This window comes from Rhamphochromis sp. 'chilingali', assembly GCF_963969265.1.
Source record: "Rhamphochromis sp. 'chilingali' genome assembly, chromosome: 14".
In the NCBI taxonomy this organism is placed as follows: Eukaryota; Metazoa; Chordata; class Actinopteri; order Cichliformes; family Cichlidae; genus Rhamphochromis; species Rhamphochromis sp. 'chilingali'.
Genome location: NC_137941.1, coordinates 33,159,649 through 33,185,771, shown reverse-complemented (window position 1 = coordinate 33,185,771; position 26,123 = coordinate 33,159,649). Strand labels below are relative to the sequence as shown.

At 38.5% G+C, this 26,123-nt stretch overlaps 1 protein-coding gene and 1 long non-coding RNA gene across 3 annotated transcripts; one reads left to right on the top strand and one right to left on the bottom strand.

Annotated features, from left to right (window-relative positions):
* Positions 1–7,621: 7,621 nt before the first annotated feature.
* Positions 7,622–11,835, bottom strand: LOC308410636. Of its 2 annotated transcripts, none has more exons than XR_013974218.1 (5): positions 11,751–11,835; positions 10,986–11,051; positions 10,480–10,635; positions 9,935–10,027; positions 7,622–9,636 (listed from the first exon to the last, which is right to left on the bottom strand). It is a non-coding gene; the product is annotated as an uncharacterized lncRNA (long non-coding RNA). The 2 variants fall into 2 exon arrangements; XR_013974219.1 differs by lacking the exon at positions 11,751–11,835 and adding an exon at positions 11,594–11,733.
* A 9,103-nt stretch (positions 11,836–20,938) lies between these two features.
* On the top strand, positions 20,939–25,617 carry dhrs12 (dehydrogenase/reductase (SDR family) member 12). Its single transcript, XM_080903751.1, has 10 exons — positions 20,939–21,126; positions 21,659–21,792; positions 21,888–21,970; positions 22,248–22,340; positions 22,430–22,511; positions 22,888–22,949; positions 23,038–23,142; positions 23,228–23,318; positions 23,446–23,583; positions 25,157–25,617. The coding sequence occupies exons 1-10, from the start codon at positions 21,071–21,073 to the stop codon at positions 25,267–25,269; spliced, it is 957 nt and encodes a 318-aa protein (XP_080759877.1). The 5' UTR covers positions 20,939–21,070; the 3' UTR covers positions 25,270–25,617.
* Positions 25,618–26,123: the final 506 nt, after the last annotated feature.

The following is a 26,123-nucleotide window of genomic DNA, read 5'->3' as shown; positions in this document are numbered from 1 at the left end:
TTCTTTTTTCACTCGCAACCGGAGAGTTTTTGCTAGCGCTGTCCTGAGAAAATGTTTTTAACCGTTCTTCCCGCTGTAAACACCGCTGTTTTGTTCAGAAAAAAGCATCGCATGTATTTTTATCATAACTCTGCTTTAACGTTGCCTATCGAAACAATTTAAAAACTGGTATATAGTTTGAAGTCCGCACTTTCGATCAAAGTTGAAATGGAGATTCGCTACATCTTGTTGCTGTGTCGTCTTAAATTGGTCATGTGATTTTGACGCGCCAGCGCGTCCTTCAACCCCAGAGAGTTAAAGTCAAAATTCTTACTTTTTTCTTAGAATTCTGAGCTCAATGTCAGAATTCTGATTTTTTTTTCTCAAAATTCTGACTTTTGTCTCAGAATTCTTTTTTTTTTTTCATAATTCTGAGATTAAAGTCAGAATTCTGACATTACTCTCAGAATTCCAACGTTTTTTTAGAATTCTGAAATTAAAGTTAGAATTCTACGATTAATGTCAAAATTCAGAGGATTAATGTCAGAATTCTTTTTTCTTAGAATTCTGAGAAAAAAGAATTCTGACATTAATCCTCTGGGGTCCAGGGTATAATTGGCCGTTTTTGACTAGAAAATAGTCAGAATTCTGACATTACTCTCAGAATTCCAACTTTTTTTTTTAGAATTCAGACTTTTATCTCGGAATTCTGAGATTAAAGTCGGAATTCTGACTTTTTTCTCAGAATTTTGGAAAATAAAAAAAAAAGACCTGCCCAGTTTTTTTTTTCCGTTGGCCCTAATCCTCTTCCATACAAAACCATTTGTGATTGAGAAAGCAGCTGAAAGGAGTTTGTCTTCCAATTTTGAGGCTTTACATGATTTAGAGCCCAACTGCGTTATCGGCATCCTGATATTATCGACCAACACTAACTATTTGCCAGTTTGTTGTATTTGCATTTATGACATCCATCCATTCACTTCCGCTTATCCTTTTCAGGGTCGCGGGGGGCGCTGGAGCCTATCCCAGCTATCATAGGGGAAGGGGGTAAACCCTGAACAGGTCGCCAGTTTGTCACAGGGCCAACACACAGGGACAGACAACCATTTGCACTCACATTCATTCGCACATTCACACCTAGTGGCAATTTGGATTATCCAATTAACCTATCCCCACAAGCCGGAGTACCCAGAGAGAACCCACGCAAACACAGGGAGAACATGCAAACTCCACACAGAAAGACCCCGGCCTGATGGTGGAATTGAACTCAGGACCTTCTTGCTGTGCGGCAACAGTGCTAACCACCGTGCCACCGTGCTGCATTTAGGAGAAAATTTAGAAGAAAAATAAGAGACAGAAGAAACACCTTTCAACCATGTTATTAGTGTTGATGTTGCATAGTTTGTCCACAAGAGGGCACTCTGCAACTTCCCTACTGGCAACACACGTTTTGATTGCCACAAACACAACGACCAGCGGATCTGAGCAGAGTCCAGCAATATAAATATATAAATGAGTAAATACCTAAGCATCACAAATGTTAGGGAAATTTGTTTCTGTCTCGTGTGTCTGAAAAAAAAAACCCAAAATATCGGCTGATATATCAGATTTTTAAATCACCAAATATTGATATCAGTTGCGATGACTAACTGTTATGTCGCTCAGCCTCTAATATGAACATATCTTCCATAGGAGTTTAAAGACACTGTGGATTTTTCCTTGTCAATCTGTAACCAGTCATTATAGGTACCTCAGTGCAACAAATATTTTGTTTACTTTACATTGTTTCAAAATTATTACAAAGTGGAAAGAGTCGAACTTTCCAGGTTTTTCCCAGTAGAAATTTTACCTTTAACAACCACAATGTTGCTGAGCCAAAAACCTTTCGACCTTTACTACATCTGCCTCTCGCAGCGTCGCTGTTACATCTACAGGGTGGGCCATTTATATGGATACACCGTAATAAAATGGGAATGGTTGGTGATATTAAATTCCTGTTTGCGGCACATTGTGAGGGGGAAAACTCCTCAAGATGGGTGGTGACCATGGTGACCATTTAGAAGTCGGCCATCTTGGATACGGCTTTTGTTTTTTCAATAGGAAGAGAGACATGTGACACATCAAACTTATTGGTAACGTCACAAGAAAAACAATGGTGTGCTTGGTTTCAACGTAACTTTATTCTGTCATGAGTTATTTACAAGTTTCTGACCACTTATAAAATGTGTTCAATGTGCTGCCCATTGGGTTGGATTGTCAATGCAACCCTCTTCTCCCACTCTTCACACACTGATAGCAACACCGCAGGAGAAATGCCAGCACAGGCATCCAGTATCTGTAGTTTCAGGTGCTGCACATCTCGTATCTTCACACCATAGACTATTGCCTTCAGATGAGCCCAAAGATAAGTCTAAGGGGGTCAGATTGGGAGACCTTGGGGGCCATTCAACTAGCCCACGACGACCAATCCACTTTCCAGGAAACTGTTCATCTAGGAATGCTCAGACCTGGCACCCATAATGTGGTGGTGCACCATCTTGCTGGAAGAACTCAGGGAACGTGCCAGCTTCAGTGCATAAAGAGGGAAACACATCATCTTGTAGCAATTTCAAATATCCAGTGGCCTTGAAGTTTCCATTGATGAAGAATGGACCCACTATCGTTGTACCCCATATACCACACCAAACCATCACTTTTGTTGTTCCAACAGTCTTGGAGGGATCCATCCAATGTGGGTTAGTGTCAGACCAATAGCGGTGGTTTTGTTTGTTAACTTCACCATTCACAGAAAAGTTTGTCTCATCACTGAACAAAATCTTCTGCGTGAACTGAGGGTCCTGTTCCAATTTTTGTTTTGCCCATTCTGCAAATTCTGTGCGCCGATCTGGGTCATCCTCGTTGAGATGCTGCAGTAGCTGGAGTTTGTAAGGGAGCCATTTCTGAGTAGTTAATATCTGCCGAAGGGATGTTCGACTAATGCCAGTCTCCAGTGACATGCGGCGAGCGCTACGCTGTGGGCTCTTGCTGAATGAAGCTAGGACAGCCACTGATGTTTCCTCATTAGTGACAGTTTTCTTGCGTCCACATTTTGGCAAATCCAACACTGAACCAGTTTCACGAAACTTAGCAAGCAGTTTGCTAACTGTAGCATGGGAGATGGGTGGTCTCGTAGGGTGTCTTGCATTGAAATCTGCTGCAATGACCCGGTTACTGCGTTCACCAGATATCAACACAGTTTAGATCCGCTCCTCACGTGTTAACCTCTTCGACATGTCAATGGCTGTGAACAAAGAGAAACTTGTAAATAACTCATGACAGAATAAAGTTACGTTGAAACCAAGCACACCATTGTTTTTCTTGTGACATTACCAATAAGTTTGATGTGTCACATGGCCCTCTTCCTATTGAAGAAACAAAAGTTGTATCCAAAATGGCCGACTTCTATATGGCCACCATGGTCACGGCCCATCTTGAGGAGTTTGCCCCCTCACATATACTAATGTGCCACAAACAGGACTTTAATATCACCAACCATTCCCATGTTATTACGGTGTATCCATATAAATGGCCCACCCTGTACATCTCCTTCTCATTCACACACATGTATTCTGCCTTGCTTGTACTAACTTTCATTCCTCTTCTCTCCAGAGCATACCTCCACCTCTGCAGGGTCCACCTGCTCCATACTCCCATGTTGTCTGCAAAACTTGTAGTCCCACCCCAACCTAAACCCATCTCTCACTCCTACCGTACACCTCAGCCCTGCCTTGCTGTCCTGATAGATCTCCTGCACCACTCTCACATACTTCTCTGCCACTCCTGACTTCCTCGTGCAATACCACAGTTCCTTTCTTGGCTCCCTATCATTTGCTTTCTCCAGAGCCACAAAGACACAGTGCACCTCCTTCTGACCTTCTTTATACTTCTCCATCCTTCTCCATCAACACTCTCAAAGCAAACACCACATCTTTGGTGCTCTTTCTTGACATACTGCTGCTCACTGATCGTCACCTCGCTTCTTAACCTCGCCTTAATAGCTCTTATCCATATCGTCATGATATGGCTCATCAACTTTATCACTCTGTAGTTACTGCAGCTCTGCAGTCACCCTTATTCTTGAAAACTGGTACCAGTACACATTTTCTCTATTCTTGAGACATTGTGTTAAAGTCCACTGCCCTCTCTCCTGGAAATACCTCAACAAATATGTCATCTGGACCTTTCCAGTCTTCATCCTCTTCATAACACCCTAACTTCCTCCTTTCTAATCATCTGCACTTCCTAATACACTTTCCTTTTTTCCTCTATCCATCCTCCTCCTATTTATTTAGTGTCTACATATTTGGTTTTTATTTGATTTTTTATATATATACATATATGCCTGTACAAACATTGCACAACAGAATTGTGGTACCCTCTACCGACAAGTTGTCAGAAGTACAGGAAGTGTGGTGTGGTCCTTCTTATACCCGTCTGCTTGCCTTCTTGTGTGGGTGCGTGTGAAACTGTCTTGAAACTCGTGTTCCCTGCATGCCTTTCCCTTTCTTCAACATGCTCTTGACTCGATGCTGCCACTGCAACCTAATCCTCTGATCAGCATGCTGAGAAGAGCACAGACGGGCTGACTGGGCCAGTGGAGAACAGGGGACTGAGGTGCTGCGTTGCTCCAGCCACTTTCTCAGATTGTTTCAGCCACTTGTGCTGATGCAGTGTGAACTTCGCTCATTGTTGACCAGGGGTGGAGGTGTAAGGGGGGGGCACACACCCCACCCCATCTGCTCAACATCTATCACCCTTCTGTGATCTCTTCTTCCACAGAGGTGAGAGCTGGGTGAAAGAGAAAAAGTTGTCCAACCAAATGTTTAGAAAATGCTAATTTGGTACCTGGACACTGCACACAGATCTTTCCAAAGACAGAATTAAAACATAAACAAGGGCAAGAAAGAACTTTTCCTTAGTTCAGTGTGTCAGGTTCAAGATAAACCAGACAAAGACTTGGGTGAATAGAGTGACTTAAGAGACCAAGGGATTGAGGGGAGTTACTTGGCACACAAACAAAAAGCACTCATCCCTGCATAGCTTGCAGTGGTCCCAAATCCCCACATTTGTCCGGACAAATTGACTGGACCCCAGGTCTTGTTTGTGTAGCTCCGCTGGTCTGCTGGAGAGGACTTGAGGACAGTGGGGGATACCCCTCCAGCAGGCTTGGCTCATGGGAACAGAACAAATAAGATGTTCAGACCGAGCTTGGCAACAGTCTTTAATTCTTTCTATGGTAAAATCAAGAAACTAACCACCAGGGATACGATGATTAGGTTGTGCCTTAAACACTTATATGCAGTCTATAGTACCATCCCAATATCAGAAATCTTTCAGGCGGCTGAAAGAAATTTAATGCAACATTTTACAGGCTCTCAGCTTGTTGTTATCTCAGCAGTGTTAGCACACAGTTGGAGTAACCCGTTATTGGGCTCCAAGTGGTACAAAAAGAAGTTTGTGGGATCTGGTCTATACTGCTTGTAATTGTGTTCATGGAATCATGGGTAAAACAAATGGGTTTTAAATGTTTCAGAATCTATAAAAGAGCAAGTTCAATTATTACAATTATGTTAATTCAAGAATAATTTGATATTATAATAATGACCGCAGATTGTGCCTATCCCAAGCTGTTATTTGAAGCTCAAGCGCTTAGTGTTTTGGGGGTTTTTCATATACAAAAATGATAATTTTACAGAAATGGAAAGATATCTGATGTAGCTATTAGCCAGCTTTAAAATGCAATCCCAAGCCAAGTAAACACAGCTGTCTTTGTAGCGTTAAAATACATTTTCAGAGTAATAGATACAAGTAGGGTGTTATCAAGCACGCATATTTGACATGCATATTTTGATCCGCACCGTTCAATCTGCAGATTACTCCATTTCAATATAAACATATATAAAAATCCTACAAAATATATGGACATTTTTTAGAATCATGAGGAAACAATATGAAGACTGCAGCTGTTTTCAGACTATTTAGAAGCTTTAATGAAAAGGCAGATTGTGCAAAGGCAGATATTTTTTGGCCATCTGTTCTTTGATGGCAAAACCTTTCAGCAGTGGAGGTGCAGTATCGTGAAGCACTTCGAGTGGTTTTTCAAACTTTTCATCTTTTATTTAACAAGTGCAGCACAGTCATCATACTCCTGCGGATAGTGTGAGATGAAGCTGTGTATTGGAGAAACCATCACTGTGACCTTACAGTTACACTGCTTTGTGTGGTTGGAAGGCTTATGGAAGACTGCCATCTAGTGCACACTGTAGGGTTATAAGTTATCCAATGTTTATTTCTGTATAATATAAGTGAGCCTATCTTATTTTATTTTTTTTAAGAATCAGAGTAAATCACTTTTAATTGTCATGTTAAAACTATGTCACCTACCCAAGAGTGTAAGGTTGGAAAAAAACAGAAGAAGCCAGACAAGCCAAGTCAGAGTCATTGTGCACCTAGTACCGTAAATGCTGCTGCTTACCATACCAAACATGCTCAATTTTCAGGAGCTAAGCAGGGTCAGGTCTCATTAGCACTTGGATGGGAGAATGTGTGCAAATGTGTGTGCATTTATACACACAGGATAGATTCAAGCTCTCATTGACATATTTTAAAAGACAAGAAAAGCATGCCCATGTAACAAGGTCATAAATCACATCTTGTTATAATAATAATAATAATACATTTTATTTGAGGGCGCCTTTCAGAAACCCAAGGTCACCTTACAAAAAACACAATTAATAAAAGGAAAAGTAGTCATAAAATACATAGAATAAGTTAAAATTACAAAACAGAGCGTGACAACAGATAAAACCAGCATTAAAGCGAATAAGCCAGTTTAACAGATGTGTTTTGAGCTGTGTCTTAAATACGGAGAGGGAGTCAATATTTCTTAGTGCAGGAGGAGGAGAGTTCCAGAGCCGGGGAGCAGAGCGACTGAAAGCTCTGTTCCTCATAGTAATAAGGTGTGAGGACGGAACGGTAAGATGAATAGCAGATGATGATCTGAGAGGGCGGGAAACAGTGGTGATATGGAGCAGCTCACACAAATATGAAGGAGCAGATTTATGGATACATTTGAACGTGAGAAGTAAGATTTTAAAGTTTATCCTGGCTTCTATGGGCAACCAGTGAAGCTGCTGAAGAACTGGGGTAATATGAGCACTTAACGGAGTGTAAGTTATGACCCGAGCTGCAGAATTTTGAAGAAGTTGGAGTTTATGAAGGGACCTTTTACACTCAAAAAAATGAAACGTTGACTTTAATTAAAATTATTTTGTCAACAGGTTCCACGAAATTGAATTATGTTAGTTTAAAGCAAAAATCTTTAGTTCATCTAATTTAAAAAACTACTTAAGATTAACAAGACATATTTAAGACTAACTAAATCAAGTTATGTTGTATGAACATAGATGATATATTTTCAGGTTAGATAGTTTAGATTAGTTACTTCAACACATTTCTTATTTGTGGCAGTAAAATGTTAAATTTAAGTTAGATTAATTCAAATATTATATTTTCAGCCACCTTGTGCTTTATTAATTAGTTTTACATAAATCTATTTTGTCAACAGGTTCCACACAAATGAATTAAGTACATCCAACTTATTTTTTTAAATTTATTTTATTGCCAACACATTCAGTGAGCATTTGTGTAAACCCAGTCCAAAATAAAACACAACAGCTCATTAGGGTTAGTAATTAACAGTATGTAGACAGATGCAACATCAAGACTTTAAATTAAATGTCTGTATCTACCAGAAATAGAAGAAAAAAAAAAAAAAACGCATTGAAGATCACATAACACATTGATAAGATGACACTTGAGTTATGCACATGTGATGCTAGTAAGGTCTGTGAGTGTTTTTTTTCTTTTAGTGTCTAAAATGGATAGCAAAGTTGCTATTTGCAATGATTGCTTAGGGTCAGTCCAGTAACACAATGCCAATGAAGTGCTTTCCTTTAACAATGCAAAGTGAAGTGTCCACCTCAACAGCCACAATTTAAAAAAAAAAAAAAAAAAAAAAAAAATGTAACAACAACAACAACAACAATAATAATAAATAGTCCACTGATATTAGCAATCAAAGAAAATTACGTCACCATCCCAAATAAAACTTTAACAAAACATGCCAACATTATGGTCTAACAATAAAACAGCTTGTCAGCGTTCAGTTTTTTTGCAACAGCACAGCAGTAACCATTTAACACTCGCCACTGTCAACATTTATTTTACCAGTGTTTGGGCAAAAAACTTCAGATGGAAACATTTTAACATGGAAACAATTGTTCGTCTTTAAAAGTCCACAAAATATACATTCATCCTGCATTCCCAACTTGGATGATCTGATATCCTCGTGTTGGTGTTGTTCCCAGACCATCATGAAAATGTTGTTCCAGGTTCAACATTGCAAGTGACCAATCACATTGTTGTGACGTTATTCTATTCCAAGCCATTCGTGCATTTATGAAATTCCAATGTTGCAAGGACAATATCAATTCTGCTTACTGTTTATTAAAGGGTTACGGTTAGGGTTAGGGTCAGTTGATCGGCGGACAGAGGCGGTTTCACGCAGCTTAAGTACAGTTTTTTGTTTTACGCCGGTTTTTCCCGAAGTCGCAAAAGTATGACATCACAACATTCTGATTGGTCACTTGCAATGTTGATCCTGGAACAACATTTAGTATGATGATCTGGGAACAACACCAACACGAGGATATCAGATCAACCTCCTAACTTACCCTTAATTTTAGTATGTATTGCAATTACCTTTACAATGCACACAATGTAACACAAACTGAATATGAACATATTTCCACCTCATAACAATATGCCTTGAACGCTAATATACACACCACCCTTCAACATTTCTGGTGCAGTATCATCTCTCAATTAAATCCTTTAAATCTCAATACTTTTGATTGTCTCTTAGCTTTCAGTCTTGAGGTTAACTGAGATTCAGTGCATATATCCCACCCATTAAGAGTGCACATGCAGAGGCCAGGTCTTCCAGGTCATGCAGGACACACTAGATGGTTATACCCACTGTAGGGTAATTTCCAATAAACCAAGTTCAAAAAAGAAGAGTCTATGGCTGACGCGTGTTCCTGGTTTCCAAAAGAAATGCTTCCAGTTGCATTATGATTTGAAGACTGTTTATTTATTACAAACGGAAGATGTAACAATGAACTCCTTCCTAAAAAGCATGAAAGTTCCAAAAAATAGCAGTTATCCAGAACTAGCTGTGCACACGGTCAGAAAACCGTGAGACTCCTAACCTCTCTGTCCATGCTCCTCCCCTTCCCTCTCACACAGGGTTTCATGCTACTATTGCACTTACATAATTAAAGTGAGAGGTACCCCCTTTTAGGTTCCAATCCCAAAACAGTGACTTAAAATTACTTTATGTAAACACATATATTTTCACATTTATTAATCCTGAAAAGATGACTTATGTAATGAATCTATGAATTATAAAACAAACATGAACTCAATCGTAAATAAAAATATAAAGCAGACGTCTGGCACTTATACCCACATCGGCTGGAGGAGTGCTGGCATCAGCTCTTTCGATGGTAAAGATAGCAAGGGTAATTTGTTCCAGCTCCCTCTGAACAGCTGTAGCTTAGACACAAAAACATAGAAAAATGGCATCCAGTTTTAAAAAAAAGAAAGAAAAAGGGCCAAAGCTACCCTTTAATGACGTAAACACAATATTAGGAACATGCACCCCAGTGCGCCACTATTTTAGACTACAGATTCAACGATAAATATAAATAGTTTGGGTATACAAGAAGATTTCCCAAAACATTTAAACAGGTTCCATGCAAATTACAACAACAACAACACTACAACATGCAACAACATTAGTTATTCAAAATTTGGTTTAATACAGATAAAAAACAAAACTAAAATTACCAACCAATTATTCTTTGAAGAGGATGCTTGGGTCTTCATTCAGGTAAAAAGGTAGTGCCCTGAGGACACACTCCCTCCCCTTTTCAATGGTTTCCTTCTGTAGAGAGTGGCAGAGATACAGGAAGAGAAAACAGATATACTTTAGGATGACAGAAACTCACGTTATACGCAAAATGAATGACATATCCACTGCACAGATAGACATGTACACAAGACCAACTAATCATCACATGGACATGAATAGTTAACCTGTTGGGCAGGGTTTCCACCACATTATATATGTCCATAATGGAGGTAAAGACAAACTAATACATCATCTTTTTTGCATTCAAAACATAACATAAAAACATTCACTTCTGGTTTAACCTAAATCAAGGGATCAGATTTTACATATGTTTAGGTAATTTAAATTTTCCAACGTTTTGAGTACCAAACTTTGTCTTGCTTAATATAAATGTAAGTGCACTGTGCAGCTACCATACACTAGCTGTTTAAATTTGAAAATGATCTTATTAGCCATAATATTTTGCTACCAACAGAATAACGCACCTGTGTGGCTGGGGCCAAAGTTTGTCTAATTTTCTTCCCTGCAACGCCTCCTTTTTTCTTGAAGACTTTTATGAGCTGGTCAGTGTATTGGTCAAGTTGTGTAAAAAGCCTTGGAACATGTGCAGCAGTAGTAATCCTCACATATTCTGCTTCCACCTGAAAATATGTCAACAAACACAACATACTGTACTGTAAATATACATACTATATGTACACATATACAAACTAAAACTAATGTAGTAAGACCTCATTAAAGCTATAATTTTAACACAAACATTTACACAAAATGCTAATGGAGCCATTACAGCTTTTATTGTTATTTATCAAGTTCCAAAAAATATTGATCACAGCTGATCTGAAAAGAATTTCATGCCTCAGGCCCTTGAACTGCAACCTTTACCATGGTTCAGATGTGGAGAAGAAATAACAGGGGCATGGGATGGGTCACAAAAGAAAACTTAACTTATAAAACAGTTTTGTTTTTAAAAGTATAACAGTTCACATACCACATACAAGCTCAGCAATACCACATACACCACATCAGTATAGGAGGGAGCAGGTAAAGGCAGGATCTGAGATTTATAAAGAAAAAAAATAAGTAATTCCTTAATTTCAAGAAGCAAATTATTGTTTGAATTACAACTAAATAAAATACTACTCAGAAGAAAAGCAAGAGATTGACACTGCCATGTGCTAACTTTCTATAGAAGCAATTATCACCAGGTCTGTCGACCTCCATTGTCTGTCCACTCATATGTCTTGAATAATTTTATTAAAAAAATTAAGTGTGTACTTTCACAAACTGTAATTTATAACTACATTGATATGTATAACTCCGCTAGGAAACATGCTGTATTTACAGACCATTTTTACATAATACAGATTACTGATAGAGCAGAGCAATGGTGTCACAGTGGCTTTCGCCCTTGACTTTTTGGATTTTAAATGTCACTTTATGCTATCCTTGCTATCCTATTCGATATTTCCGACTCTCGGATTACAGAAAAGGAATCCCAAGAAAGCAAATGGAAAAATAACCCCTTGAAAGAATAACCCCATGAACCCCTGTAGCTAATCCCTTAATAAAACAAAAAACAAAAAAAATGTTTCTTACACAGTCCACAAAATAAGCATGTCCAGGACCCAGTAAAACTAATGTAAAACAAGCACACGCAAACGATATAACATGTCTTGTAAGACAAACGCAAAATATAACCATGCTGGACATATAGATACTACACAACATAGTCAAAGAAAAAAAGTGGTCTTACCTCTCAAAGAAACAGTAGCTTGGCGCCAAAACAGCCTTTTTCAGTTAAATTTGAAGTCTTGCGCATGAGCAGGCACAAGCCGTGAAACCTTCTTGTTCTGCGCGGTTTCATTACAACTGTTTTTGCATTACTGCCACCTTGTGGATATACAAGGTATATCGATCCTAATTGACTTAAATGTTATGCGATCAAGTAACACATTAGTATTATGTACGTTGAATAATAGACACAATTACGTAGACTTGATTAGAAAAACATATGTTAACTTAACAAAAACATATATTTTAAGTAAAATGAAAATAAATAATTAATATACACTGAACAATCCACCTCATTCATTTTTTTGAGTGTAGGGAGACCAAATAGGAGGGAATTACAGTAATCAATACGGGATGTAATAAGACTATGGACAAGGATGGCAGCAGGATGGGGGGAAGGAATTTATTTGGAGGTCTTTCTTTCTTTCTTTTACCTTTTATCGTCAGACACAACGCAGAACCACACCGGTTACACTCTGACTCCTTGAAAACAAAAGCTGTGCCTTTTTTTTAAGTCACCATATTATTTAGTAACTTGAACCATATTTATGCGTGCAAATGTCAAGGGGTGCTAGCTTCCCACTTGGATTTGGATTTATCTTTGCCCACACAAAGATGGTAATGGCGTGGCAGTACTAATTCTTCATATATTCTTATCATGTTTGGTTAGAACTCTCAGTCCTGTAAATTAAAAACGTGTCAATCCAGTAGAAAACTTCTAATAATAAATATAATATCAGTTTGAGCCCAGCTAAAATATATTTATCTTAAATAACCTAAACTTTTGGACCAGAAAACAAAATTAAAACAAAGGACAATACTCATCCAGGTTTCAAAAAACTAAAAACATATAGCACTGAATATGTGTTTAAGCTCCTCTACGAATCCCAAGTTGTTAAAATCTGATTCATATCGAAGAAATAAATCAAAATACGCCAACATAGTTCGTGTTTTCTACCATATAAAAAGCCATCTTGTGATGTCAGCGTCCGCTTACGGCCATACCACCCTGAACACGTTGCATTACATTTGTTTTAGCGTCCAGCCTTTGTTGTTGCATATAAATATGTTTCCTGTTACTATGACAGTCGCTTACGGCCATACCACCCTGAACACGCCCGATCTCGTCTGATCTCGGAAGCTAAGCAGGGTCGGGCCTGGTCAGTACTTGGATGGGAGACCGCCTGGGAATACCAGGTGCTGTAAGCTTTTGCTTTCATACACCAGGCGGCGCTGTTGCTCTTCATAACAGTACAGAGCGTTTTCTTAAAGTGAGACTTTGATAAATTTTCATCTTTTCTCTATTGTTTTTTAATTTAGCAGGTAATATTTATTATTACTATATCAGTTCTGGGGGTTTTATATTTTCAAACAAAATACACGTCTCACCGGCAAGTAATACTGCCTCCAACCTCTTCACCCTCTTCACATAGACACATACTGTGCACACACAGCATGCTCAGTTGTTTCAATTCATCAGCTGCCACAAGTCAACTTAACGTGTGCATAATAATACTCTTAACCTTCCTGTGTGCTAAAGACTATACACCCTACTTACTGGTTTTTTGGTTACATCAGTCTGCCACCCAATTAATTTGTGTGTTTGTTCTGCAGCTCCACATCGCCCAGGCTGCAAAAAACGTGTGTGCTCTTAATGAGCTCGTTGTCATCTCTCTGCCATCAAGAGTGAGCATTGGTTAATGTTCATCATGTGACCAATGCATGCCAGCTTCTTTTACTTAGCAAAATTGTGATTAATAGTTTTGTTAAGGGGCACGGCAAGACCATACACACACATTTTTAAAAAATTAACAAAAAATGCCTGAAGAAAAGGACACTTTGGATACCTAAGAAGAAAGGGGCAGGTGCTCATGCCCCCTGCACATGCATTACTGTTACTAATATTAATATAGGGGTATGGCCATAACCCCAGGATATTTTTATGTCATGCTGATTTGTATTTTTGTTGTTGTTGTTGTTGATTAAAAAAATGGATCCAACCTAAAGGTCTTCTATGTTTTGAAACTCATGACACTCTATAGTCTTCTGTTGGATTTGAACACTTTTAATTTATAGCATTATAACACTGTTTCGTTAATCCTGTCATCACTGTCTTTAATTGAATTGAATTAATTTCATTGAATAAACAAAGTCTTAATCTAAAGACAGAAGTTAGCAAGCATTATACTTTGATACATAAACAGCCTTTTCATGAGTTCTGTTATACAGTAAGACAACCATCGAAGGACCCAGTCCCTTCTGGTCTTAGAAGGTAATTGGAATCAGGCCCTGGGTAGTACTTGCGTGACAAGCTCCAGTGGGTGTTGCTGCATCTTTTACTGGAGACAATTTTGAAAAGCAGGGATGTCAAAAATCACCAAGGATCGAAATTCACTTATTCACTTAATTTCAGTTATGAATAGTTTTGTTTTTTTTTTAAAAACAGCAATGATTTAAAAAAAAAAACATCTTTGACAAAAATTATCGTTGTCAATATTGTTGTCTTTTAATAGATGGATAAGCACCTTGAGTCAGCTATTGTGATTTACAGTTGATTTGAATTGAACTGAATTAAATGTCAAATCAAATCAAATCACTTTTATTGTCACATCACATGTGCAGGTACATTGGTACAGCACATGTGAGTGAAATTCTTGTGTGCGAGCTTCACAAGCAACAGAGTTGTGCAAAATACAATAATGTAAACAAGCAAAATACAAGAATGGCTACATCTGAAACTAATAAATATATGTACAACATATAATAGTATATGCATTTCTGGATGTGTATACTAAATATTTTTCTACGTGTGTGTGTGTGTGTGTGTGTGTGTGTGTGTGTGTGTGTGTGTGTGTGTGTGTACACATATTTTACAAATTAAATAGAGTAAACAATAAATAAAATATATAAAAAAAATAAAATATACAGAGTTGAGACGTGCAAAACAGTGGCATTACTGTACAGTATGGAGTGCATAATGTTAAAGTTCCAGTAGTGAAGCTGAGGTGTCTATGACGTGTTCAGCAGTCTGATGGCCTGATGGAAAAAGCTGTCTCTCAGTCTGCTGGTACGGGACCGGATGCTGCAGAACCTCCTTCCTGAATGTCTCCATTATCACACGTTAACTTTATTTCTTGTTGTTATTTCACCATATTATTTAGTAAAGCAGCAAATATGAAGCACAAAAATTCGGAAAGTACCACTAGATTACAGCAGCGCCCCCTGGTACAAAAGCTTACAGCACCTGGTATTCCCAGGCGGTCTCCCATCCAAGTACTGACCAGGCCCGACCCTGCTTAGCTTCCGAGATCAGACGAGATCGGGCGTGTTCAGGGTGGTATGGCCGTAAGCAACAGTTTCACCCACGTGAAGTCTATTTATGCATCTCAGTGTTCGTTGCGTTTAGTTTTAGATTGTCACAGTAATCGAATTGTGAATTAAAAACGTGAAAATCCCGTGCAAAACTGATTGGAAAAAAAGATATACAGGTTGAAGCCCTTTTAACAATGAAATGTAGCAGTCAATATACTTCTCGGGTTTCCCAAAATAAGAATAAGGCGGAAAGAACAAAATAGTAAACTACAAATGTACATTACATTTGTTTTAGCTTCCAGTTCATAGCCTTTGTTGTTACATATAAATATGTTTCCTGTTGGCTTCATAGTCACTTACGGCCATACCACCCTGAACACGCCCGATCTCGTCTGATCTCGGAAGCTAAGCAATACTTACTTGGATGGGAGACCGCCTTACAGGTACTGTAAGCTTTTGCTTTCATACACCAGGCGGCGCTGTTGCTTCGTTACAACAAAGCTTTCAAAACAATAAGATCTTATAACTTGCAGGATATCTGTGTCACGGGCCACGGCTTTTACATTTTCAAACAAAATACACTTTTTTTTTTCTCAACTGCAAGTAGTAATATTTCCAGCCACTTCATCGAATTTCCACACATTAAATTTATAGCATTATAACACTGTTTCATCATTGCTGCCATCATATGGTCTTTAAACAAGTTTTAAAAGTCTTAATCTAAAGACAAGAGACAGCAAGCATCATGATTTGATACATAAACAGCCTTCTCATCAGTTATGACGTTCCTTACAGTCATACAAACCTCAAAGAACCCAGTCTCTTCTGATCTCCTTCTGAACTCGGGTAGTTGTGGTTAGTACTTGGTTGAGAGACCACCTCTGGATGGGAAAAAACAAAACATAACACTGACTCTGTTAGAGATGGCACGATACCACTTTTTTATGTCCGATACCGATATCATAGATTTGGATATCTGCCGATACCGATGTGAATCCGATATAGTGTGTTTTTTAATCAATAAAACTGTTTTTTTAATATCTTGCTGCATTTTGTATAAGTTCATACTCAAGTTTAAATAAACAACAACACTAAAGCTATTCTGTTATACCTACGTGTAAAAAAATACACTGCACCCAAAATATTTCATAGTTCAGCAAAACTGATCAATCTAATGAACTTAAACCTATACTCCATCATTCCTATTCTGGTATTTTAAAGAGTACTTAGCAGAAATATTAAGCAACCTAACTAATAGGGTTTCTCTCTGATATTAGATCCAGTAATTTACGTCAGTATCGGACCGATACGTAATATCGGATAGGTCCATCTCTAGAATCTGTGTAGATGACAATTTATATGGTGACATATGTCATTTCAGTTTATGTCACTTCTGCAATGCGAAGTTCATCAATAGTGTTGTCTTTTAATGGGTGAATATTCCCTTATTACAGTGCAGACTGCTGCTTCAGTGTATTTTTTTGTTACGTCACGGTATTATTTACCAGAGCAGCTCATATGAAGCAAATATGAGCTCAAAAGTCAAAAACAAAGATGAAGCAGCAGCGCCTCTGGTGTATAAAGACAATCATACAGTACTTGCCATTTCCACGGCAGTCTCTAATCCAAGTACCGAGCTGCTCCTGTTTAGCTTCCAAGATCAGGGGTGTTCTGAGTGGCCGTGAGCGTAAATATTCTGAGCTTTTCAACTGTAAAATATGTGTAAATAATATAATTAAAGGTCGTTCATGTTTATCAAACAAATGCGCAGAAAGTATGCAATACATGATAAAAAAACAACAAAAACAACAAAAACGGTACAACAGTGACATGTAGGAGTCAATACACTTTCCAGGTTTTGCAAACTGAAAACATATAAATAGAAAAACAAAGAGCAAGTTTGTTTTATCTTCAGTACGAATCCTAAGTTATTAAGACCTGATTTGGTCAGTACTTGGATGGGAGACCGCCTGGGAATACCAGGTGCTGTAAGCTTTTTTTTTATTTATACACCAGGGGGCGCTGCTACTCCTCATCGGGGGACACAGCTATGGGGGAAAAGACTGAGAGGTGAAATTTTATATATTTATCAAAAATGGCTGTTTGTGTGGGTTTTACTTGCACTAAGTTCAACATTTCATTGTACCTCTGATCACAATAAGATCATGAGAGGTGGGAGAGTTTTTCTTTTTTGGGTGGATGTGTTGGGCTGCCCATAGCTAGAACCTGCCTCAGTGTAAGTTATCATGTTCACAAGTAATGATCTGGTATCATTGCTGAAAGATATACAGCAATCAAATTACAAATTACATCAAGGGCCAGTGTCCTGCAGGTTTTAGATGTGTCCTTGATCCAACACAGATGATTTAAATGGCTAAAAAACCTCCTCGGCATGTCTTGAAGTTCGCTAGAGGCCTGGTGATGAACTAATCATTTGACTCAGGTGTGTTGGCCCAGGGTGAGATCTAAAACCTGCAGGACACTGGCCCTTGAGGCCTGGAGTTCCACACCCCTGTCATAGATGATGACAGAAGAGTGGATGAAAAACTCAACTATCAGCAATGTGGAGGTGAAAAAAGAGTGATTAGAAGAGTGGGAAGATGGTTTTATTAGGTAGGCCTAAGGAATGAGAAGTGAGGTAAGGGTAAAGTGGTGTGGAGATGGGAGGAGACAGATAAGTAAAATAATCAGTATTTCTGCTACAAGAGCACTGAATTGTAAAAATGTTAATGTGTGCCTATTTGAGGAACTCCTTGTTGAAAGAATTTTTCATGTCACATTTACACATTTTTTGTCCTATCATCCTATCCTATCCTATTTGTCCTATCCTATTTTTCAGCTTTAAAAAGGTTTTGATTCGTATACAAAGCAGGATTTGTAAAGTGGTCGTTATCAAGGTACTTAACTAAAGCTAAACTGAATAATAGTTTTTATTAATAATTTTTAAAACGAACAAAAAGAATTGTCAGAAGTGGGATTCGAACCCACGCCTCCATTCGGAGACCAGAAGTCCCGTGTTGAGGAAGGTTTGTCACCTTGAGTCTGGCGCCTTAGACCGCTCGGCCATCCTGACAACTGCGATCCCCGGCCGTCAGAAAGCTGTTTCACTGCTGCTAACCAAAGTTTGCAGCTGAGACTTTGTATCACTTTGTAAAGACAAGCGGCATTTTTTAAAGAGTTTAGCGTAGAGTTTATTAAAAACCTTAAGTTTGTTTGGGTTACGGCTCACTTTTATTTTCTGTTTTTATTTCGTCTTTCCGTTAATAAGAAAAACATAGAGGCACTGCCAGGAAGAGAAAAGACAAAAAACACTACTCAACTAGCCGACCTGTGTTGAGAATTGGACTAAATAGCTATAAATATGCTTCTTGTTAGCGCCACACTCGCTTACGGCCATACCACCCTGAACACGTTGCATTACATTTGTTTTAGCGTCCAGCCTTTGTTGTTGCATATAAATATGTTTCCTGTTACTGTGACAGTCGCTTACGGCCATACCACCCTGAACACGCCCGATCTCGTCTGATCTCGGAAGCTAAGCAGGGTCGGGCCTGGTCAGTACTTGGATGGGAGACCGCCTGGGAATACCAGGTGCTGTAAGCTTTTTTTCATTTATACACCAGGCGGCGCTGTTGCTTCGTTACAACAAAGCTTTCAAAACAATAACGAGTACTTGACAATGTTCGTTTTTAATCCTTTTTTTTCTGTCACAGGATATCACGAGAGCACTTCCTTTTGTACACCAGGGGGAGCTGCTGCTACACCATTGTAGACGACTTTGACAAAACATTTGGCAAGAAGTCTGAAAGAAGGAAATTCATTTATTCATCCTTAAATAAATAGTAGAAAAAATAAAGAAAATCTCGATTGACGAATAAAGATTTGAACGAGACAAATTTCGTATAAAATGGGTTCCAAGAATTAATAAGTGACCCGTGCAAAATCAATATATTGATTAATAGATGAAAATTGGTAAAGTGAAGTTTTTCTTGGGGGGGGGGGGGGGGGGGGGGATCCTGTTTATTTATAGAATTTTTACATGTAGTTTGATATATCAGGCCTAATAAAACAAGTACCAATGATACAAAGACATACCTCAATACAGTTCAGGCCGTTACAATTTGAATGATTTTTGAGAACTACTGAACAGCATATAACTAATACCCATCCCAAGGTCCAATCCAATAACAGAAATAAATGAATAAATAAGTAAATAAAACACACACAGAGAGACCACCCTCAATTAAAACAACAACAACAACAAAAAAAAAACAAGGTACTCAAAGTGATATAAATGATAAATTGCTGCCACACCTGTGAAAACCTATTAGCATTTCCTCTGAGTCTGAATTTTATTTTCTCCATTTTTAAAAAGAACATAGAATCTTTCAGGGTGAGAAGTTTTTCAAGACCGCAAAATTCTACGTTGTGCCAGCATTGAAGTGAAAGCTATAACGTCCAGCTGCTTACGGCTAAGGTTTAGGGTGGAATCTTCAGAAACACAAAAAAGGAGAAACTAGTGGACAAGGATTGTGTAACACTCAAAACATGAGAGAGCACTTCAAAATAAAAAGTCCAATATAACTGAAGTGTTGGGCAGGTAAAAAACAAACAAACATATGAGTTAATTAACAGGTAGGAGGTTTTGCATCTGTTGCACAGGTCAGGAATGCCGGTGTATATTTTAGATGTGTAATCTGTATACTGTCTTAAACTGAATATGCAGATGAAAATGAGGTATGAATTCTGTTAATTAGCCTACTTTGTCCCAGTAATCTTCGCCAAACCTAAGAAGTACCTGCTCCCAAGTGGAAACAATCATTTTGGTTGAGTAATCTTGTTTGCCTATATAAATGATGAAATCAGTGGGAAAAACATTTTTATAATATTAATCCTACCAAGAAGTTATACAGGAAGGTTTGCTGACCTTTGAAAAGCCAACCTTACATAGGTTAGCAATGATTAAAATTTGCAGTTTGGAAAGCTTTAAATGAACTGGTAATATGTACTCCTGGATATCTGAGGCCAGAAGACGGTAAACTCAAGTTTTTAAGCATATATTATAAATTATCAGTTCAAGACCGAGACGGAGATCTAAGTAAAATACATAACAGTTTTTTAAGCACAGACTCGACTTTTTATTTATTTATTTATTGTCTCTGGCAGCACTTTACATGTAGTTGAACTGACATGTGATTATGAATGAATTACCCTGAAGGAGAAATGTGCGGATTATAAACTACGATTCTGTTTCCGTATTTTATTTTTAAACGTAAACACGGTTTATTAGTAGTATTAAAATGCATAGTAGTCTTAAAACATGTCAGTGTTTTAAGACTGTCATGTTTTTTCATTTGCGGAGAAGGGACGATAATGTATCCTGTAAGATAACCTGTTATATAAACGTAGTTAGCGAAGAACGACGAAAGAAATCAGCGTAGCCCACAGAAAGAAAAAAAGTATTGTCAGAAGTGGGATTCGAACCCACGCCTCCATTCGGAGACCAGAAGTCCCGTTTTACAGGAAGGTTTAACCTTGAGTCTGGCGCCTTAGACCACTCGGCCATCCTGACAACTCTGTCGAACGAGCTGAAACAAACACTCATATAATTATAACTCACTGTGTCACGATTGTGACTGCCAGAGATGCATCGAACAGCCATTTCTCCTTTAGGTTCTTTGACATCAGTTCAAACTGAGCTTAAATTTGTTTGTTTAAATGAAAGGATGGTTTGTTTCGCAGCTGTTTACGGAACAGCAGTAAGCAAACATTTCCGCCAGGGGCAGTATACATACGTTATGAAATACACTTCCGGTGCTTATACACGTGATTCTCCGCCCATCTCTCACTACAGACCTTCGCTTACTACATAACAAGCTGCAGTCATCCTTATGAAACGCAAATACTGGATTGTGTCCACTGTTAGGGCGACTAAAGAGCCAATTGTGTAGAGAAGCTGCGCGTATTAAAATGTCCTTTTACAGGAATACTGTGTGGCTTGTCAAAGGACTCCAGGAGTATACAAAGTAAGTAGACAGTTTCCTTTTCTAATAGGACTCTATTATGTAGTCAAATGACTTGTAGTCTTAATTGTTTGCGGTACATATAGGCTACATAACCTTCCGACACGCCGCCCAAAGTTTAACTACATGTTTGCTTTGTTAGTGATAGCACTCGGTTACTGCGCGTTTGTGTCCGACAGCATGCTACAGGTAAACGATTACACAATGCTGCAAGCTTACCGTATAATCAAGACTACAACCTCAAGATGTTTGAAACAGTGAAAGTGCTTCTTACATGTTTTCTGACGTGACCAGTAACCCAAATTAACACAGTGGATAAAGACATGTATAAAGCAGGAGAGTGTCATTTGGAGGAAGACTGTTTTACTTGATAAATTACCCAAATTATTAGGCCGTTATATTTTGTGATTTGCTTATGGTATGCTTATTGTATCCTAGTAACCACACCCAATAGTGATGACACTGTTACATCAGTGCATGTAGAAATATGGGTGACAGTGTAATGTGCTCACACATTCCTCTTTGCTCGTACCAGGAGTGGCTATGAAGCAGCAGCAAAGCATTTTGTTCCAGCTGACCTGGATGTAAACCTGAATGGAAGGTCCTTCATGGTGACAGGTGCCAACAGCGGGATAGGGAAAGCTGCAGCGCAGGAAATCGCTAAGAGAGGTGAGAGTCTCACAGCTGACAGAAGGCACTTTTCCTCCTTCCTGCTGGTATTTGTGTGTGTCAAATGTTGATCATGTTTTCGTTTGTGTCTGTAGGGGGAACGGTTCACATGGTGTGTCGAAACAAGGGGCGAGCAGAAGCAGCCAAAGGTGAAATTGTTGAAAGCAGTAAAAATGAGGTGAGATTTTAACTGTTCATCTGTCTGAGTTTTTTCTTTTTTATACAGGAGTTCTCTCCCAGAAATAAAGTGAAGCTTTGCTTTTTCTTTAATAAAAATATGCTCACATTCTTGTTTTTTTTCCATCAGATTTTTAAAATGTTCTGTCAAGAAACGTGAATGAAAATAAAGCAATCAAACAAAACAAAATAGATGAGAATATTCATACCTGCTTTTCCACCCAATTAGATTAGACTTAAAACTAACCCACACCTTTAATTTTCCTGTCTATTCCCAGAATGTTCACGTCCACATTGTTGACATGTCGAGCGCCAGGCAAGTGTGGGAGTTTGCGCAGAGCTTCTCACAGAACAACACACTGCATGTGTTGGTGGGTAACTGCAGATATGTTGTGGCTCATCTGCAGTAAACATATTTTAACGTTAACGTTAATCTCAATCTGCTTATGGTGGTTCTCAGATCAACAATGCGGGCTGTATGGTCAACCAGAGAGAACTAACTGAGGAGGGTTTGGAGAAGAACTTTGCCACAAATACGTTGGGTAAGACGAGAACACATATTTCAGATGGAAGTTTTAACAACAAAAAGGAAGCCGGGGTTTTTAAATCGTAACTTTGTGTAAAATGATAGTGTTCAACATTTTCTTTCCTGCAAAAATGACTTCTCAGGACTGACTGTAATTAAGATGGTCTTAAAAAAACTTCCAAAATAGGCAAAATGTAAAATATTAACATTAAAATAAGCATTTTGTATTTAAATTTAGGGGAGGTGATTGTAATGATCACTGGTTTTGGCCTTATTTGACAAATTATGTTGTTATTTAATGTCATTTCTGCAAATTTGTAACAAAAAAAGTATGTGAAAGACTAATATTGGCTATAAATAAAAACTCTTTTGTGCGTAACTTTGTTTTTCAGGTACATACATCCTCACCACTGCACTGATACCTGCACTGAAGAAGGTCGAAGACCCGAGAGTGGTGGGTTGAATTACAACCGCACAAAAAAATAACCAGGATGTACAAATGCACGACTGAAAATGAACGATTTCTTCTGTTTCCGCTCCAGATTACTGTGTCTTCAGGTGGCATGCTCACACAGAAATTGGACGTGGACGACCTCCAATTTGAGAAGGGGACATTTGACGGGACCATGGCCTACGCTCAGAATAAAGTAGAGTGACTGAAAGACGTAGCGGTCTACAGAGGAATTGTTGTGGTATTTATATTGATATGCATTTTTTTTCTTTGTCTGGCAGAGGCAGCAGGTGATCCTGACAGAAAGATGGGCTGCTCAGCACAAAGAGATCCACTTCTCCAGCATGCACCCCGGCTGGGCAGACACACCAGGTGAAGAAAAGAAAGATACTTTAAAACTTAAGAATTTAACTGGAAGACAAAGGTTTTTCATGGAATAACAACCTTTGACAAGAGAATGTTGTCTCTGTGACTTAAGTTTTGAATTTTCTCTCTGTAGCGGTCCAGACCTCCATGCCTTCATTCCACGCTAGGATGAAGTCCAAGCTGAGGACAGAGGCCATGGGAGCTGACACCGTGGTGTGGCTCGCCATATCCGCAGCAGCCGCCAAGCAACCGAGCGGGCTCTTCTTTCAAGGTCAGAAACAGACTTGCAAATATCTAACATGGTTTTCTCTGTAATCACAGAGAGAAACTAAGGAACTTGAAGGGTAGCAAAAGATATAAATTGTGTATTAAGCACTTTCTAATACTTTACTAATGCTTCATTTGAATGACATCTGTGTCAGTTTCAACTGGATTCAACCAGCAGCAGCAATGACTGTTCCCACAGCTGGGACTTCAATAATGAGGCCACAGAAACGTTGTTTCGCAGTAACATGTCTAGAATTAAACTACGCTTTCAATCACAAATAAGGAAATCCCTCCATATTTCTTCTTAACACTCAGATTAATGGACTTTTTTGGGTCCCTGTCCACCCAAAAAATTCTAGCTACAGTCACACAGTAGTCTGGGAATTATGAGTCTGTCATAATCTCGCTGTAACGAGACTGGCGCCTTACAGCTCACCAGACTCATCCATACTATTGTCCAAACACCTCTCATTCCCCGTGATGATCAAGATGACTGCTGGAAAAAGCTCCAGCATTGAAATTCAGTCGTTTCCTCTCTAGCTCCTCCACGATAGCGGACGTTACTGCAGGCAGTAGAACTGTCTGCGCTCTATCAGCTGGTAGAGACTGTCTGTTGCCAAGATCGTAACATGCAGAAAAACCACCGATAGATTTGAACACCTGGACCAGTAGCAGTTTCACTTTTTGCATAAATCAGAAGCAAAATCAACTCTGTCATTTTTACAGTCATAAATGAAATTTGTAATCACAGGTTATTTAGTTTGTTGCAAAAGTGATTCATGAGCGTAATTGTAGCTTAATAGTATTGATCAAAGATGTTCATTGTCAGGGACCAAGCAGTAAAGCATAAAGGACACAGGTGTTTAAATTCAAAAAGGGGTTTTATTGACCCAAAAATATGAAAATATATTTAACAAAGCCAAAACTTAAACAGGCAGACCAATAAAAGAGGTCAACTCAAGATAATAATTAACAAAACCTCAAACAAACATCAGATAAACTGACCTGCTGAAATGACACACGGGGAACTTAAATACTGGTTTAGCTAAACCAAATGACACACACGGGGAAAACAAGATGGCTGCCATATAACCAACTAATACAAAACAATTAAACACGCATGAAACACCCCCCAGGCAATGAAGCATGTGGTGCTATCCAATTAGGCTGTCAGTGGTACTTCAGCTCTCCCAGCCCTTTGCCAGACAGGAGGAGAAGCCAACCCCAGGTAACTCAAACAAAGAAAGATGTATTAATATAACATAAAACAGAACTTTGACCTTGCAAGGTTAATGTGTGCACGCCATATAAACATTGGAAGGTGTGATGGAAAAATAAATACATTTAATAAAGAAACAATATTGAACAATAAGTAGAATATTTTAAAGTATTGACTGTAAATTAAACTAAGGTGAATCAACTGGTGGTGAGGTGTAGAGCTTACCATGTGTGGCATGCCATCACATTCATGTTTTTGTGATGCTGCAAAACTCCTATATTTAAACTTTTTATAATCGATCACTTAAATGTCACAGTTTTGTGTTAGGTCTCATGTATTCGCATAAAATGTCTTTCAGATCGTAAAGGAGTGGCGACACACTTGCCCCTCGCCTCCTCCCGGTCAACACCGCAAGAGGAGGAGAAGCTTCTGGCAGCGCTGGACGAGTTCGCCCAAAAGTTCAAACCTTAATACCTCAAAAAACAGTTTCTGTAAAAGGAAAAAGAACAAGCACTCGTCACAGATTACTAATGTTTACACAATCTTTTTTTAATATACAGAAAAGCTTCAACCTCCAAGAACAACCTTTACTTAAAATATACAGAAAAACAAAATCTAGTGAAGTAAATGTGGTTGTTTACGGAAAGATGACTTGTACTTTATTTTTGCTCCTTGGTTAATCAAAAATAAATAAATAAATATATATACTTCCTATTTGTAAAGCTTATGAACATATATGTACACACTAACAATTATGCACTTTAATTTATGTTGAATTTCTTATCTGATTTCATTAAATAAGAATTTTACCTGTTTACTTGCAGTTTCTTCATAAGGGGTTGTGTGCACCTGTGTTTCTGGTGTATTTTGGTTACTTTCAAATGTAATTTTTAAAGACGTTTCTCCCTGGGTGGATCATCTCCTTTTGCATGTGTCATGTGTTGCAATACCTGGGAAAAAGGAGAAAGTCTGTGGTGCCGAGCAAAGTCCGATGAAGCTGCTGAAACGAAGACTCCAGTTAAAGTCGTCGAATATCTGCCGGTTTCAGTTTGCAGTCAAAGAACTCAACACTGCAGCAAGAGCCCCAAAATCACAGCTGCGATCCAATAAACAAACACTGGACTCAAATACAGTTGAGCAGGTGAATACCTCCTCTTTTAATATGTAATTTATACACATAATTACATTGAAGGACACAACAATTGTTTTCTTTCCTGGGACAGAAACACAGACCACTGGCCAAAGACGGATTTATTGCATCCATTCATTCTGAATGCAGAAATCCTATATTAGTATCTAGAAAGATGTGCATCTCCTGTGCAGTC